General features: G+C 38.9%; 1 protein-coding gene across 3 annotated transcripts in view; it reads left to right on the top strand.

Moving 5' to 3' along the window:
- Positions 1–17,478, top strand: part of CDH4 (cadherin 4) — a 663,987-nt gene that overhangs the window by 236,321 nt on the left and 410,188 nt on the right. Inside the window, exon 3 of one of the 3 annotated variants that reach the window (XM_074969700.1) lies at positions 16,386–16,445. The exons of the other annotated variants lie outside the window; for them this stretch is intronic. Within the exon in view, the coding sequence (XP_074825801.1) occupies positions 16,386–16,445 (60 nt within the window). The remainder of the gene's footprint in view (positions 1–16,385; positions 16,446–17,478) is intronic. 3 annotated transcript variants of the gene reach the window in all.

Below are 17,478 nucleotides of genomic sequence, written 5' to 3'. Positions count from 1 at the left end.
AAGGGGCTGGTAATCTGATAATAGATATATTTTTTAAAGATAGATACACTATGGCAAATTATACTTGTCACAAGCTGGATCAATACTTGCAGCAAACCATAGAAATGGCACTTATGGCTACTTAGTGGAGCATAATTAGTATTCACTAAACCAGTGTTAAAATGTATGCTATGCTTTACACTGTCCTGACTATATTAGTGTTTAAATACCTTATTATGCACTATTCTATTTCTTCTCATATTATAAAACTGTATTCTCCAGAGTTCACAATGATTAATTTATTTTAGAATATGTACAATGCAAGGATTTAGTAATTTATTGTGTTTAATAATTACTTAGGAGCCAGGCTTTTTATTTCATATCAGTACTTGGGTACTGGGTTATCCAATATTAGGTCAATCATTCTATTAGTGCAGTAGAGCTTCCCTCCTCGCCCCCTCACTCCATTCACAGTTTCTTGCCAAAAAGGACTAGAAGCGTTTCCATCACACAAGTCCTGTACAAATTCATTTCACATGTCATCCTATATTTTTTAGCCATTGGAACAATTGACAACTGGATCAGGTGCGTGACATGCCTTTTGACAAATCTGCACTTGGCATTTGCAGTAAAGAGTGCAATTCTGTCCTACAAACAAAACCTTTTCTCAGCAAACTGACTTCTGTTTTTCTTTCTCTCCTTTTTTAAGAACTGACACTCCTTTCTGTTCACTTGCAAGACACATCAGACATCACCAGCATAATTTAAACTTAGCCTCTGAATTTAACCTGTAGAAAATGTTACAGTAGAACCTCAGAGTTATGAACACCTCGGGCATGGAGGTTGTTCGTAATTCTGAACAAAACATTATGGTGATTCTTTCAAAAGTTTACAATTGAACATTAACTTAATACAGTTTTGAAACTTTTCCAATAAGAAGAAAAATGCTGCTTTTAACCATCTTAATTTATATTAAACAAGCACAGAAACAGTTTCCTTACCTTGTCAAATCTTTTTTTAAACTTTACTTTTTTAGTAGTTTATCTTTAACACAGTACTGTACTGTATTTGTTTTGGGGTTTTTTTTGTCTCTGCTGTTGCCTGAGTGCATACTTCCAGTTCCTAATGAGGTGTGTGGTTGACCGGTAAGTTTGTAACTCTGATGTTCATAACTCTGAGGTCCTACTGTATAAAGACCTCACACAGTTAATCAGAGCATAGGCGCTGACTCTGTGGGTGCTCCAGGGCTGGAGCACCCATGGAAAAAAATTAGCAGGTGCTTAGCACCTGCTGGCAGCCAGCTCCCCCCACTCCTCCCCAGTGTCTACTGCCCACCAATCAAATCCTCTCCCTCCCTCCCAGTGCCTACCGCCCACCACAGTTAGCTGTTTCGCGGTGTGCAGGAGCCTCTGGGAGGAAGGGGGAGGAACGGGGACAGGGCGCACTCAGGGTAGGGGGTGGAACTAGGTGGGAAGAGGCGGGGCGGGGTGGGGACTTGAGAGAAGGGGTGGAGTGGGAGCGGGACCTTGGGCAGGAAGAGGCTGGATGGGGATGAGGGCTTGGGGAAAGGTGGAGGGTGGAGGTGGAGCGGGGGGGTTGAGCACCCCTCAGGCCCAGAGGAATCCAGCACCTATGAATCAGAGTATTTATGTAAAGTCCTGTATAACTCTAGGAAATAATGGTAAGTCCCCTTCTCCTCTCCCTCCCCCCCCCCCGCCAATATAATCTAACTTTCCTCCCCCTCCTACAACTGTGACTAAGTTATTAAATACATGGCAGCTGAGCTGGTAAAATGATTTCATCCTGTTTCCAGGCCCAGCCTTGAGTATGATAAATTTGCCTATCTAACATATTGAGCAAAAAAGGAAAATTCTCCAAAAAGCTATAGGGCAACTCTTCTGTTAGCTGGCTGTTGAGAAAATCTGGTAGTAAAAAATGTATGTTGAGTTTGGCTTCCATGGTGTCTTTGGAAGAAGCAACCTACTTTGCAATCTCAGTCTGTTTTTTCTGAAGTAGAGGCAAAAACAGTTACAGCTTGTACTTCCATCCTAAGCCTTGCGTTTCCATCCGTGTTAGCTTGGTGATTTCCATATGAGCACCTATCTGAGCATCTCACAATATTTAGTGTGCAGGAGGTGTTGGGCAAGTCTGTTGTCCCCATTTTATACATGGAAAACTGAGATACAGAAAGACTAAGCCCCAGATTTTTAAAGATATTTAAGCATTGCTTCACTCAGTGTTGCAATACCTAACTGACTTAGGAGCCTCAGTCTCATTTTCAAAAGCAATTTAGGTTCTTAAGTCAGTTAGTAATTGCAACGTTAAGTAGAAAATCTGGGCCAAGTGACTAGACCAAGGTCACACAGGAAGTATGTGGCAGAGCAGGGAATTTGAACCCAGGTCTCCCAAGTCCCAGGACACCAACCTAACTATTTGATCAGTTCTTCTCCTTTCACAGACTATAGGGTCAGATTGTAGTGTTGCCAACTCTCATGAATTTATTCAGAGTCTCACAAAATATGATGTTTTACCTCAAAGACCCAGCTCCTGGAGTCCTTTGATTATGTGATAATCTCAGCTTTCCTTAAGAAAGGCGAGACACTTGCCCTCATGATTTTGGAGAAAGCTTGAAAATGTGGCTCAAGTGCTCAAAAACTAGAAGGCAAATAAAAAGAGGCACATATTTATTATTTTGTATTCATTATTTTTAAGCCAGCCTCATGAGTTTTAGAACCTGACTCCCGGGTTTTTAACTCTTGGTGTTGGCAATACTAAGCCACTCAGAGAAGAGGCATTTCTCTTTTCATAGAAGAGGAGATATCTTGTATCTGAGATATCTGCTATTTTTTTTTAAAGGAGTACTTGTGGCACCTTAGAGACTAACGAATTTATTTGAGCATAAGCTTTCGTGAGCTACAGCTCACTTCATCGGATGCTATTTTTAAGGTAGTGTTTTAGAAAAGAGCGTGCATTCCTAGCAGTGCTGTGGATATGAAGTTAGTGTGTAGGGAACTGGTAATGTTGCTGAGAACAGAAATAAATGAGACTGTTATCATCTCTTCTCCTGAAGATCTATTTGTTTGTTTTTTAAAAAACCTTGGCACTACTTGTTATTTCAGTACATTGTTCCTAGTGTCAAGCAGTGAGGTTCCAGACTTTGGGCATACTGGCATTTATTCCTGTGAGGTAAGGGTAGGAAAACGGTCCATTTGCCTGAAAAGGCAGAAATGTCAGCTGGAGCTACGCAGAGCCTTTTGGCAAGGGAGATGCAGATTATCAGCATTGCCCTTTTCATAAAATACATGAAAGAGAGAGAAGAGTGGAGCAGAACTCTTCACTCTTGCAATCTAAGATCAAATGTTTTAATTTTATGCTAGCCAATCTAGCTGTGGGTCTAAAGAAATAATGAAATAAAGCAATCTCTTTTTTTCTTTGTTTTCCACAGTTTAGCCTAGTAAAGGAATTTCAGAGACAGGAATACACTCTCTCATTATTGTAACTATTAGCGGCAGAAAAAAAGAGTTCTGATAGGAAAAGATTTAGCTCAGTTCCTTAACTATACACAGTTAGTAATTCTGACTAATGGTTTCCAGACTCGTGCAATTTACCATTCATCAGAATGCTAGTTTTCCTTTCTTTGCTGTTTCTCAGAATTTATCTTGCAATCAGATGGGCAAAGGCAAAGTAAGAGATTTACTGTGTGGGATGGTAGTTGTGTTAAAATTAACTTCATGGCCTCTCGGTAACGTTTTGTGCTTGGACTAAGAAAATGCATGCTCCCTAGCCTCTGTCACCATACACTGCACAGAGATTGGGAGAGAGTCTGCTGGCTGCTTACGGTGTATTGGCAAGCACTAAAGAAGCCATCTGTACTCTTCCATATTGAGAGGGATTGTGGCTCTAAAATGGGCAGTAACAATAGGGGAGTATTTTATTTAAAGTAGGATTTTTGTTGTAGATCCTAAGCCTTATGGAAAAAATATTTATGGTCATTGAAATATTGAGAAAAACACAGGTTCCAGTCCTCACAGTTTTTGTAGACCGGGATCTCTGTTCTGTATCTTATGCAGACATATTTGACTTCAACTCTGTTTAAAAAGAAAAAAAATCACTTTTTGCCCCCCAGAAAACACATCACTAATCTGAAGTTTTAAATGAGGGTTTCAAATACTACAACTAACGATAAAGCACATTTCACAATAGTAGTACGTTAATTGGTGCATTACAGTGGATTTCCTGTCGAAGTGTATATTATGTTCTCAGTAATACCCCATTAGCACGCCATAATTAGTATTAGTACAGTGAATTCCAAATGAATTAATGCCATCTTGCAGCTTATTTTAATGTCTCACCCCAAACTCATTTGCACCTCTTGTATGAAACTGGCACAATAGTCCGCAATGCTTAAGGATGTATTTTCATTGAGATTATAGCAACTATTAGCTCAGGATCATAGCTCAAATGAAAGCTACCCTGATCCTTTTTAAAAAGAAAAGCTTATTCTGTCCTATCCATGGTCCATTTAGCTGTGATGAGTGTACCAATACGAGTGTCCATTAGAGCCAGTTATGGTGATGAATTTCTTAATGTACTGAGACCACTGTCAGAAAGTAACCTCTTGTGGTCATGACTGGCTTAGTTAGCATCTGAACTACTGACCTAAAGTTGAAAAAGGCTTTGTATCTCATTTTCAATTCCATGAATCATGCAGTGCCAATGTCTGTAAAACCAGATTACCCACTGCCTGTATATCCAAAAGGAATGATGAGAAAAGGGAAAACGACACAGCAGGAAAACACTAAACAATCTAGAAGTGGTTTCCTCTGTTGGGCTGGGTCTTCAGTTAGTGGCACCCATGGATCTATATCGATTTACACCAGCTAAGATATGACCCATTATTTGTGTTTTAAGTAGCAGATCTGATCCATCAGAATAGGAGAGGGAAATTCTTGTTTAAAGCATCAGGAACAATCTTGTTTGTTCTTTCCTGGATTAAATATAAAATGTATATCAATATAAAATTTGGAAGGCGGCAAACAGGATAAGAGAACTTTATATCTCCCGCCTGCTCATGAGATGTTTTTATCGTTCCAGTTGTTCTTTCCCCATATCTTGCTTTTCAGGACCCAGCAATTTACTTATTGCAACATGCAGTCCCTCTGTCACCTCCCCATTCCCTCTCCACATTTTTATTTAGGAATTCATATTTAAAGTTTAAAGACAGGTGAGTTGGACGCTCAGCAAATAGAGTATATTCTTTTAAAATGACCCATATTTTAAGTCCCTTGGAAGTGAGAAGTACATACTCTGCCAACTACATACCTCAACTTGGGAAACTTTTTAAAGACCAAATGTCAGCGAGCCATATGATACCAGATAAATAATAGCTATTTGGGGCATTATTATTTAACAAGTTGATCAGTATGACTTATTTGTACAAATGAATGAGAATGGTTATAGAATGAGGTATTTCAGAGAACAGAAGAGATTAATCTTCTTCAAATTTACAAATGGATCCAATTTTCTGTGGGAAGAGATGGCATCAGACTGGATCAGTAAAATGGCTGGCTAGACTTAGACCTGCAGAAGTTTCATATGCAAGTACACAGGGTGGATTAAAATCAATGATTTTTTAAAAATAAATTTAAAAAATTGGATTTTTTTTAATTTAAATCGGATTTTTTTGATAAAATGCTTTTTGAGGAAAAAACCTATCTAAAGATAGTTTTAATTAAGATACATTATAGCTCAAAAATATCTCATCATGGAATAGGGATTATAAATTCTAATTCTATAGTATGAGACAATATATTCATGTAATGTTTAAGAAAAGTTTTGTAAATGAGTTCCAACAGTCCAATCGATAGGGTGACCAGATGTCCCATTTTTAAAGGGACAGTGCCGTTTTGGGGACTTTTCCTTATATAGGCACCTATTACCCCCTACTCCCATCCCGTTTTTTCACAGTTGCTATCTGGTCACCCTGTTCATGGATTATGAACCCAATTTTATGGGGTTCCAGGGGCTTCTTTATAGATTATTTAGGTTAATCTTTCTATCTACCCAATGGGACTTAGTGCTCAGTCTAGAAGATGCCATCAGAGATGCTTAGTTTTGCAGTTCTCAAACTGGATTTGTCTCCAGAGATAACATGCTTGTTAACAGCAAAAATGTTTTTAAATAGTAAATAATAGATAGAGGTGAGAAATAACAGACCTCAACCCTATTGTGTCTCTGCAAATTTGTGTACACAGTCAATCCTTCACCTCTCTCTAAAAGTGCAAAGTTTCAAAAAGTTCAATGAATAGAAGATTGGTGGGGGCGGAATAGATGTGGACAAGGAGAAGAAGTCTGGAGGTAAATGTGAGAAGGGAGAGAGAGGCAGTAGAAACAAAAGTGAAACTATTTGAGCAGCATATTCCAGAATGCACTTTTATGTAGAAATCCATGATTAAATTGAGTCTTCCTGACTAGTGATTTAAATCATGATTTAAATCAATTTGATTTAAATCAAATCCACCTTGTAAGTACATCAAATCAGAAGCAATTTTGAGGAATTGTGGAAAAAGGTATATGTCATTAAAGAGTGGACTATGGGAACCAAATATGTACTCTGTGAGGCAACAAATGGGATCACTTTATATGTTGTTCTCCCATTTTATGATGTGATAAAGTGTTTTAAAATTTTGTTCATTGTTGCTGAAGAAAATGTTGATTAGAAACAATTGAATCCATCTTATTTTTGTTCAGAAAAGAAAGAACATTTAAAACTGTATGGTTGCAAAATTCTGTACTAGAAATTGTTAAGGAAAATTATTTGAAAGTGATCAGTAAAATGTCAAATTGGGGTGTTTAAGCTTTAAGATTAGTTCTTGTAATAAGGAATACCAGGTCCATGTTCTTAACAGGTGGCAAATGTTTTCCTCTACTTTGGTCCTAAGTAGGTGATATCCTGGTTAAAAAAAAAATCTCGAAACTAATTCTTGATAGTACTTGTACCAAATTGTTTTGGACTCCAAACAGTGATTATTTCATTTGTTTATTTTCATTTTTGTTTTCATTTGATTGCAAACATTGTCTTAAGGAGTGTGTCTCTGTGTCTGTTTGAATATTGGACTGTCATCTTAATACTGCATCTTGAAGTATATTTACAATACATGACAAGATTGGAAAGTGAGGTTTAATGCACCTAATGGTCTTTCTCATACAATGAAACAGCCCCCCACCATATGCAGTTATGTTTGAAACAGTAAGTGTCCTGAGTGGGTAAAAAACTCATACAATTTTCTTTGTCTTCTAAAATGAATCATCAAAAGTCAAATATAAACTTATGGTACATTAAATACTGAGAGAAAAATGTAAAGGGTACTTTTTGTGATATAAAACTGTTGAAAGGTTTATTGCAATAGAAACTATATTTCCTTTTGCAGAAGCACATTCTGTCTAATAAGTGATGATCAAACAGACTCTGTGATTGGTCACATATAAAGCTACAAGTGCAGAATACTTGATAAAATTCAGCAAACTGCACCATTCTAGCTGATTAGCATACCAAGGAGGAAACTGGTGAATTAATAATTTCTGTATTTTCTCTCTTTATGAAAGTGACTTTTTGCTTGATGTGCTAGACTCTACTGTAACTTTTCTCCAGCCTATTGAGAGCACAAATATGGCTGTGTTGTGGATTTTTCTTCTTTTTTGTAAATTTCAAAAGTTGAGAGAGAACTGCAGAGAGTTTAAATGGTGCACAGATTTTATGTACCCCCAGATTTGCTAAGTAATGCAAGGGATTTTAAATCCTAAAATTTCCCTGAATTTTAATGGAAGCAATGGCTAAATCCCCTCACCTACTCCTTAGAAAATTTAGGCGTACACTAGGTGACTATTTTTTCAGCTTCCTGTTTGATTCATGACAGCAAAAATCATTCCTGGATGAATTTTTTAAATATTAAATATAAATCCAGCTCACTGCTGAAAGGGCTCCAGATGGTCATCGTGAGAACCTTCACTTTTCATTCATGTTTCTTCACAGAGAGCCTGGTCCCTTTGAAAGCCAAGGGAGCCTTTCCATTGAATACCATGAGCTTTGTATCAGGCCCAGTGTCCACCTTGAGTTGGGCACTGTTTTTCTTCTCTGGGATTATGTTGGACACTGGGTCATTGTGGCACAGAGTAAAACAGAGGCAACAGATGACTAAAATATAACCTTTATTTAAAAAATTGCACATAAGTAATAGATATAATGGTGTTTTTCACAAATTAAGATTGATAAATGAGTTATGGCATTTTATGTATGGTAGAAAGCATTTTGTCCCATATTAAGTGTATTTATATTGCATGAAATGTACACTTTTAAAAACAGTTTATATAAGGAATAGTCAGTGTTGATTTGGAATGAAGATTGGCATAATCTTGTTTTTTAAGGGGATTCACATGATTTGCAATTGTATGACACAACTTGATGCTATTATGCCTTCCCTGCAGCGACAGGTCGTAAAGATTGATTATACATTTAGAGTGCTATTAAAAGAAGATAGCACATAGATATTTGTATGTCTTTTCTTGCTCCTTGTAGCTACATTTTTGCTTTCTCCCTTTCAAAAATACAAGCATTCATCATGCATATTTCATAGGGCTCACATGCAGTAGATACCAGTCATAATAATGCTTAGCACTTATATATAGCTTTACATCTTTGGAGTGCTGTACAAACACGAATGAATCAACTCTCAGAACAGCTTTGAGAGCATAGTTGTGTAAATATTGCACCTAACAAAAAATATTCAGCAACAATCATATTTGTAACCCTCGTTTATTTACCTTCAGGAACATTTGTTCAAACAAGTTGCTTATAAGATAGTTCCTACACAAGAAAGTGTTGAAAATATACATTTGCCTGAGTATTTGCATCAGAAGTGTTTAGTCACTTTAATATCTCTTTCTGGGGCTAGGGGGTTATCCAATGAGGGAGCAGAAACAATACCAATGACATTAGGTGGCCAGCTACATAGCTCCAGATATAAACAAGACCTACTCAAAAGTAATAGTTCTAGCAAATAGTTTGCTATATTGGTCACACTGGGCCATTCACAGTGATTCAATGAGCTGGTACTTTTTTCTCCACATACTAAAGTTGTGCTGTGAGGCGTGGTGGCCACATGGTGCAAGTGCTCAGCAGCAATTCTGGCCGTTGAGTCTTATTTCATCTCACACAGCAAGGCTACCTCCAGTCAAACCAGCTGCAAATGGGTACTTGATACATCAGATTCGGAGAATCAAAGGAGGCCAGATGTTGGAGCTAGCCACATCGCATCCTTGTGCACAGTTGGCTATGGAAACTGATGTGCCTGATTCACGTGAGCCCAATAAGCCAAATGCAGCTTGGGGTGGACTTTTAAAATTTTTTAAAAGTTACTTGTTATTTTGATTGCAAAGTTAACCTTCAAAATGTGAACCAAATGTCACCAGTGGTGTATTTCATAAATTACAGCCAAATTACAGAAAAGTGTTTCTTTTCTTTTCATTTGGGTTTTAATTCTGAAGACTAATGATGGGAATTGAAGTGTCAACATTGTTTACTATTTCACTACTGTTCTAATCACACAAGAAACAGGTGGCACAAGAATATTATGAAGATCTGCGGAATATGCTTTGAGTGACTTTTGTATGTACAAAAGCCACTTTTGTGCACGTAAGTCATTCTTGTAGATTCTGTCACCCACTGTGCACAACGAGGTGCTGGTTTAGTGCATGACATTTTCTGTGTGTACATACGGGCACTGTTTAGAGCTAGAGTTTGGAAAATCTTCCCCATATTATCTGGCAATTAGTTTCTTAAGTGCTCTATGAACTTGTAATTGAAGTAGCCCCTGTCTGGTCCAGTGAGCACGCTATGACAACAGAAGCAAATAGTTCATTTATTGGGAGATCATGCATTAGAATTAGTGCAAGTTACTGTGTAATTAGTGTATTATAACTTGTTGCTACCTCCTGCTAACTAACACAACAGCTGGTGTGGGTCAGCTGGCAGGTAGAAAAAGAATTTACTCGGGACTCATAGTTCAGACGTTGAAGGATGCGTGGTTTATTTAAGAACTGACTGCAAAAGGAAAAATCTTCTTGAAGTCAAGCCCCAAAAGTAAATGGGGAAGGATTCACGTAGTTCAAAGGTTGAAGGAAAGAAAGAGATTGTGCAGCCAAAGCCTAATGTGGGAAGATACTAGGGAGTTCTGCCTGTTCTCAGGACTTCAAAGTACCTGCGTGTTTTCTGTACTACTGCTGCATGTTACCTATTAAAGTTCATCAACTTTCTCCCAAAAAGCTGCTGCTGAGCAGTGACCATAGGCTTTGCTATACAGTAGTTTAAAACCACAGCATTAGCTAACTGAATGCCCCTGGATTCTTAGCAGTGTTTGCAGGGCTATCTTTAGAGGACAGGGTTTTAACACTATGTTTGCTGGACAGCGTGGAAACCATTCAACCGGTCACATGCGACATTCTGTTTTTCTGGTCCAGTGTTTAGACACAGATACAGTAAGTTTTACTGTGAATTTGTAAGACTCCAGATCAAGCAGAAGTATAGAAATGGAGTAAGGTGCAAAATGTGTATATATTTATTTGTGCTGTATGACTCATCGCATTTTTCAGTTTGTCCTGAAAATTGTCATGCAAGGGGATTAAAATTACATTAAATGCTGATTGCAGTGTTGTTGTAGCCGTGTTGGTCCCAGGATATTAGAAAAGGTGGGTGAGGTAATATCTTTTACTGGATCAAACTCTCTATAGCTCAAAAGCTTGTCCCTTTCACCAACAAAAGTAGGTCCAATAAAAGATATTACCCACCCACCTTGTCTGTCTTGTAAATGCTGAGACATTTTTACCAGCTTCCTTTAATGTTAAATTAGTCCTCAGTGGTCATCTTCGTTTATTCTTCCCCTCCCCCCCCCAATTTATGCAAAATGTGAAAAAGTGCCTATCTTGACATCTAAACACCTTTAGAACGCGGGATTTGGGATCCATGCACGGTACTGCGTTAACGCGGGGAGCGCGTTAAAATGAATTCCAATTAAAGTAATTAACTTTGGGATCCATGGCCGCAACCGTGTTATATGCGAATTTGCGCTATATAGGCACCCGTTCAAGCAAGGGTCCAGTGTACTTGAAATACAAGCCAACCTAAATACAAGCAAAAACACGTGCAGCAGCCTTCCCACCCAAGCCAAGGGGGTTAGGTGAGAACAGTCGAATCTCAACACTTACCCAAGAATACATTATGCATGTGAGTAATCCCATTGACCTTAGCTTCATGCTCATGAGTAGTTCCTGTTGTGCATGTTTTCAGGATCAAGGTTTTACTGTGCAAGTATCTACATTTTAATGGTTGTTGTTTCACAATTGTATTGCAGTAGCACCTAACGCTCCAGCTAAGTTGGATCTCCTTGTGCTAGGCTCTGAACAAACATATATGATGTGGAGATTAACTCCAACTACAGCTTCCTGATAGGGATCATTACTGATTTTAATAATGTGACAAGGTAGGACTGAGATTTAGAAATCGGGCCGTAGAGATATATTAGCCATGTAAAACCACTGTTGCTAAATGAATAGCTATGTTATCACCGAGGTAATTCAAAACAAATTTCAAGATGTGGCCATAAAATTGTTCTTGTAGTAGATTAGACATGATTTTTTAAATTGGCTGGTTTGAAATGAGGGCGACCAGACATTTCTGTTTGAGAAGTCTGGTGCATTAATATTTCATTTCATTAAAATCCTGAAGAATGTTACCTTTTAACATAAAATAATATATTTATTTTGAAATAAATGCACGAATGTCAAAATTCTACAGTGACGGAATATTGAAGAATAATAGAAATGATTCAGGAGGAAAATCTCAGAATAAAATAGAAAAATGAATTAGATGCTGATCAGTTAAGTTTCAACATGTGAGTGGTCCTGCTAAGTTCAGTGAGACTACGCGTGTATAAAGCTAAGCAGACATGTAAGTGTTTGCAGGATCAGGACCTAAATCATTAACATATCACAAGAAGTATGCCATTCAATGCACACAGAAATTAAAACACAAGAAAGTGGAATAAAAATGGTAATGAGAAAACTATACCGTTAACTATCCCAATATGCTCTGTTGTTTAATCCTGAATTTGAAATAGCAGACCTAGTTCTTCGATACAGTAGACATAGTGTCCCTGTGCTAGAGGATTTAATGAGAGTAAACAAGGTATCTCATTTGAAAGCCTCAGAAGAATTATATATATTCTCTCCTATTTCAGTTACCTGCAACTGAGTATGGCAAACCCATTACATAATAAGTTATTGCTAATGCGGCATGGTCTGATTGATAGGATATTGGACTGGGATTCAGGAGACCTGACCTGGGTTGTATTCCTGGCTCTGACACTGACTTGTCGTGTGACCTGGGGCAAGTCACTTCCTCTGTCTGTTTCCCCTTCCACCTTTTGTCTCTCTTGTTTAGGTAGAGACAGATACTGCCTCTCACTATCCGTTTGTACAGTCTCTAGAACAATGAGACCCCAATCTCAGTTTGAGTCTGTAGGCCCTTGGGCAATATAAATAATAAGAAGAAATTGCAGCAGTGTTGCAGTGGCAGTGACTCTCAACCTACCTCTTCCACTAGCTAAGTAAACAAGCTCCATTCTGCCCCACCCCCCACCCCCTCGGCATCTTTAGCAACAAAAAATGTTTTCAGGCATGAATTTTATCACAGCACAGTGATCAGGGTACAATGCTGGATATCTGAGCCCCCCAGTGTTTTGCTGGAAATAAACAACATTCAGAAAGTAAGGTCCAAACTGGAAGGGTAATTAAAATAGAAAACTAATGTCTATTTGTTGTGGTGGGGAGAGGTTGATTTTTTCCCCCTTTTCTTGCTGAAAGAATAATAAATGAAACCAATGAAGAGACATGCTGATCAGAAGTTTTGAATAGCACGAGGAGGCTTTGATGAGATTGTGAGGGATTATGGTCCTACATAGCTAGAGGATGGTTCCACAACTGGTTGAAAGACCATACTCAAAGAATAGTTATCAATGGTTTGCTGACACACTGGGTCAGGGTATATCTAGAGGCGTCCTGAAGGGGTCTATCCTGGGTCTGGTACTATTCAATATTTTCCTTAATGACTTGGATAATGCAATGTAGTGTATGTTTATAAAATTCGGGGTGTGTCACCAGGCTGGAAGGGGTTGCAATCCCTTTGGTGGAGGACAGGAGTAGAATTCAAAATGACTTTGAAAATTAGAGAATTGGTCCAAAATAAACAAGATGAAATTCAATAATGACAAATGAAAAGTACTATACATATGAAGGAAAAAAATGCACAACGACTCCAAAATGGAGAATAACTGGGTAGCTGGTAGTACTGCTTGAAAGGATCTGAGGAGTCATAGTGGATCACAAATTGAATATGAGTCAAGAGTGTGATGCAGTTGTGGAAAAGGCTAACATTATTTTGGGGTGCATTAACAGGAGTGTTGCATGTAAGGCACAGGAGGTAATTGTCCCACTCTTTTCGTCACTGGTGAGGCTTCAGCTCGAGTGCTGTGTCCTATTCTGAGCTCCACACTTTAGGAAAGATGTTGACAAATTGGATAGAATATAGAGGAGAGCAACAAAAGTGATAAAAGGTATAGAAACCTGACCCTGGAGGAAAGGTTTTAAAAAATTGGGCACGTTTAGTATTGAGAAAAGAAGACTGAGGGAGGACCTGAAAACAGTCTTCAACTATATTAAGGGCTGATATAAATTGGATGGTGATCAATTGTTCTCAATGTCCACTGAAATTAGGACAAAAATAATGGGCTTAATTTGCACCAGGTGAGATTTAGGTAAGGATATTAGGAAAAAATTACTAATTATAAGGGTAGTTGAGTTCTGGAACAGGCTTCCAAGGGAAGGTGTGGAATCCCCATCACTGGAGGTTTTTAAAGAACAGGTTGGACAAACATCTGTCAGGGATAGTCTAGGTTAACTTGTCCTGCCTCAGCACAGGGGCTGGGCTTGACAACCTCTCAAGGCCTCTTCCAGTCCTATGTTTATGATTCCATGAAGAATGACTAAAAAACATCATACCATTTTCTTTCTCTCCTACCTTTGCCCTCCCTCCCTTCAAAAGTCTATATTGAGTGACCTGGAGCCAAAAGTGATATTGTAGCACCAGTCACTGAAATCACAGGGCTATAAATTATGTATCAAGTGTGCTTTGGTTGTACATAGAGAGATCTGAACGTGAACAATAACATTGCCTAGCGAGTCACCTGTCTATAGCAGTCAGCAAACTGCTGTCCCAGAGGTGACTGAAATAGACAGGCTTCAGATGAGTTTTTTTGGCAGCCAGCTGACCCCGGACTCTGGTACTAATATATGATCAGTAACCATCTGTTCAATGTAACTCTAATGACTAAGCACTTTTCTAACTGTCAGGAATGACCTGGAGAAACTCAGCAGGGAAATAAAACCATCAGTCACTGGTTGGAATACTGATGGTCATCATTTAGTGAGGTGTAGCAGGAAACCATATTATGTCTGCATTCCCTGGCTTGCTCCTCAGGGATATTGTCAATTTGATGTTAAAGCTTCTTGATCAATATGGAGTCAATTCTTCCACCCTTTGTTATATGGAGCAGTACTTAATATTAGTAGCTGTCTCATGGAGTTCAGTGGTACATATCACTGAGTATAGGAAAAGGTAGTCAAATCTGTAAATGATGAGGCATTTAAAAATAGTTGATATATTCTCTTACAGTCATTACACTTGTGCAAATCTGGAGTAACTTCCTTGAAATCAATGATGTCTCCGGATTTGCAGTGGTGGAAATGAGTTTAGAAAATCTGGGCCATTGAAACTAATTGTGTGTAATGGACCGGTTCTGTCTTTGATTTGTCCAGTTCTTCTTTCATTTATATAAAGGCAAAGCACTGCCCTCTGTAGTGGAAAGCCAGTTTACTCATTTCCAGACAAAACACAGACTCTCAGCAGCAGCACATCATAAGCCATAGAAGCTAACATTTTAAAATATGAATCCTTTGTCAGTCACCATCAATTTATGAACACAGTTTCCTAAACATCTGTTCAGCCATTACCATATTAAATCTAAGTTACCACAAATGTCCGCATATTAAAATAGATATATACATTTTAAATACTCTAATTGAGTTTAAACATTACTTCATTACCCAAGTCATGGGATACAAACACAAGGGAAGTAATTGTTTGTGCAAATTGTGAGCCAAATCCTGCAGTCTTTGCTCAGTGCTTATTAGGGTCAAACTCCCACTAGAGTTTTACTTGAAAAAGTTCTGAGTAAAAACTTCAATATTTGGTCCCCTGTGACTGAAGTGCAGCAATAGCAACAGGCATGTATTCCATGGTCTTTCTGACACAGGAGCTTTCTGAACCAAAGCAATCTCATTTTTGTAGATCAGTCATGGATATGGATGTATTCTGGTCATGTTTGATTTTTGGAAAACATAAATGGATTTGTCGTAGCGAAAGATCAGAAAGACCAATGGGACTGTAGTTTTTAAAAAAAAACACCTTAAAGATAAGTCACTTATACATCTCTATGTTGGAACCTCATACCTTTTTTATTGTCTAGTTCTAGATCCAGATTTTTTAAACAAAGTTTATTCATGGTTTTTTGGGGGTAATTTATAACTGCTCCCATTTTGCTGTGTCTTCACTGCCTTCCTTGGTAATGTAGAGATTATAGATAGCATGTAAAATAGCCTTTTCTTTCCGGTAAACAAAGAAGTTGTCCTTGCAACTTATGCAATCACCTGTACGTTTGCTTCATTTATTCAAAGATGCATTTGTATATCTGTTTATATATCTGGGTATCTTTAATTCTAAATAGCTTTATAAATATTTAAAGCCATTAACATTAAATAAGCCTATTTCAACAGGACCATAACTGGTGAAAAGCTAAAGAAGGATTATATTTTTGTTGAAGATTCAATGACCATTAGAGTATTCGGTTCCATCTGCACTGTACATGCTGATTTGTAGGATATATGTAGCTACAGGCCACAGTGAAAAGCAAGCTGTCTCCACACTGTGGTGTGCAGCTACACGCATCAGTGAAAGGCTGCCTCCCCACTGCTAGAATCTTTCCCCATGGCAGGAAAAGACTCAGCAGCAACCTGTGGCAGGAGAAAGCTCCAGCAGTGGGAGCCTCCAGAGACAGCAGGAATAAAATGTTATCCCAACACCTTGTACTACTCATGTATTTTCAGGATCAGCTCGTTGGTCACACAGGGTAGTTGGTCATTCATGTGCTACCTGTAAAGCCTGTTGGTATGGAATGGAGTGCAGTGTTTGCATGCTATTTCAAATCCTTCTCTGCAGCATTCCATTCGTGTCATTTCAGGCCAGCCATGGGGCAGTTCGTTACATGCACGTTCCCCAGTGGTTTGCAAGGGGAGGTCAGGTATGTCTATACGCTCAGTGATGCTGACACAAACATCAACCTTGCCCAAAGAAATGGATATTTTTCATAGATGTTCCATGCTAAAGAAGCAACTTCCCGCCGTTAAAAGGTCATGTAGTGCTTTGCCCATTAAATTTCGACTCATTCAAACCTGTATGCCAGCTGGTCCTGCTGGGTTGCACCGGGGACAGTGCGGGGAGCCTTTCCCAACTTCACCACACACACAGGGGACTCAAGCAGAACTTCTCTGGTATCCCTTCTGACCACCCAGATTAGCACAGTTAGGGCTCCGAGATCCCGAAAAGGCATGACCGGCGAAGCTAGTGCCTAGAAACAGACAGAGGATCAGGAGAAATGTATGCTGCACCTTTTTGATGCAGATGTTAGCAGCACTACCCAGTGTGGTCTTCTGTGCTCTCTGGTTACAGCCTACATGGCAAGCAGCGACCCATGGCAGCAAGTCTTAAAGCCCAGGTCCACAGACTTGGGCTCATGCTACAGTGCTAAAAAAATAGCTGTTTGGGCTTGGGCTCTGAAGCCCACCCTCCCATGCTGCCAGGCTTCAGAGCCCAAGCTCTCATGTGAGCCCGAAAGTCTACACAGTGAAACTTTTGTTGGCCAGCGGTGTGTTTTATTCAACCCCTGGCCGACAGAAGTTTTACCAACAAAAGCGCTAGTGTAGACAGAGCCTCAGATAAAAGATAAATCCTGGCTAAAGTTTCCCATCAAACTGCAACTAGTCTTTCAGTGCAGTTTAATTAAAATGTTTTTCTCCTTCATTTTTAATGTTGTGCATCTCTGCACTTCCAGCTTACCACAACATGAAATGTCAAAAGCGAGAAACTGTTCTTGTAGGATTTCCAGCCCAACTGGAAGCAGGAAGTGCCAGAAATGTTAAGAGAAAGCCTGTTCTCACCAGGCTGCCAGTCTAATTTTGCAGAACCAAGTGGTTCAGGTGGGTTGAATAAGCTTTGGATAAGTATCCAGACTTCTAGGCACTTATCTGAACTGAACAGCCAAACTGTTTAAAGTG

Source organism: Natator depressus, chromosome 13 (genome assembly GCF_965152275.1).
Source record: "Natator depressus isolate rNatDep1 chromosome 13, rNatDep2.hap1, whole genome shotgun sequence".
Classification (NCBI taxonomy): domain Eukaryota; kingdom Metazoa; phylum Chordata; order Testudines; family Cheloniidae; genus Natator; species Natator depressus.
This window is presented reverse-complemented; position numbering and strand designations above follow the sequence as displayed.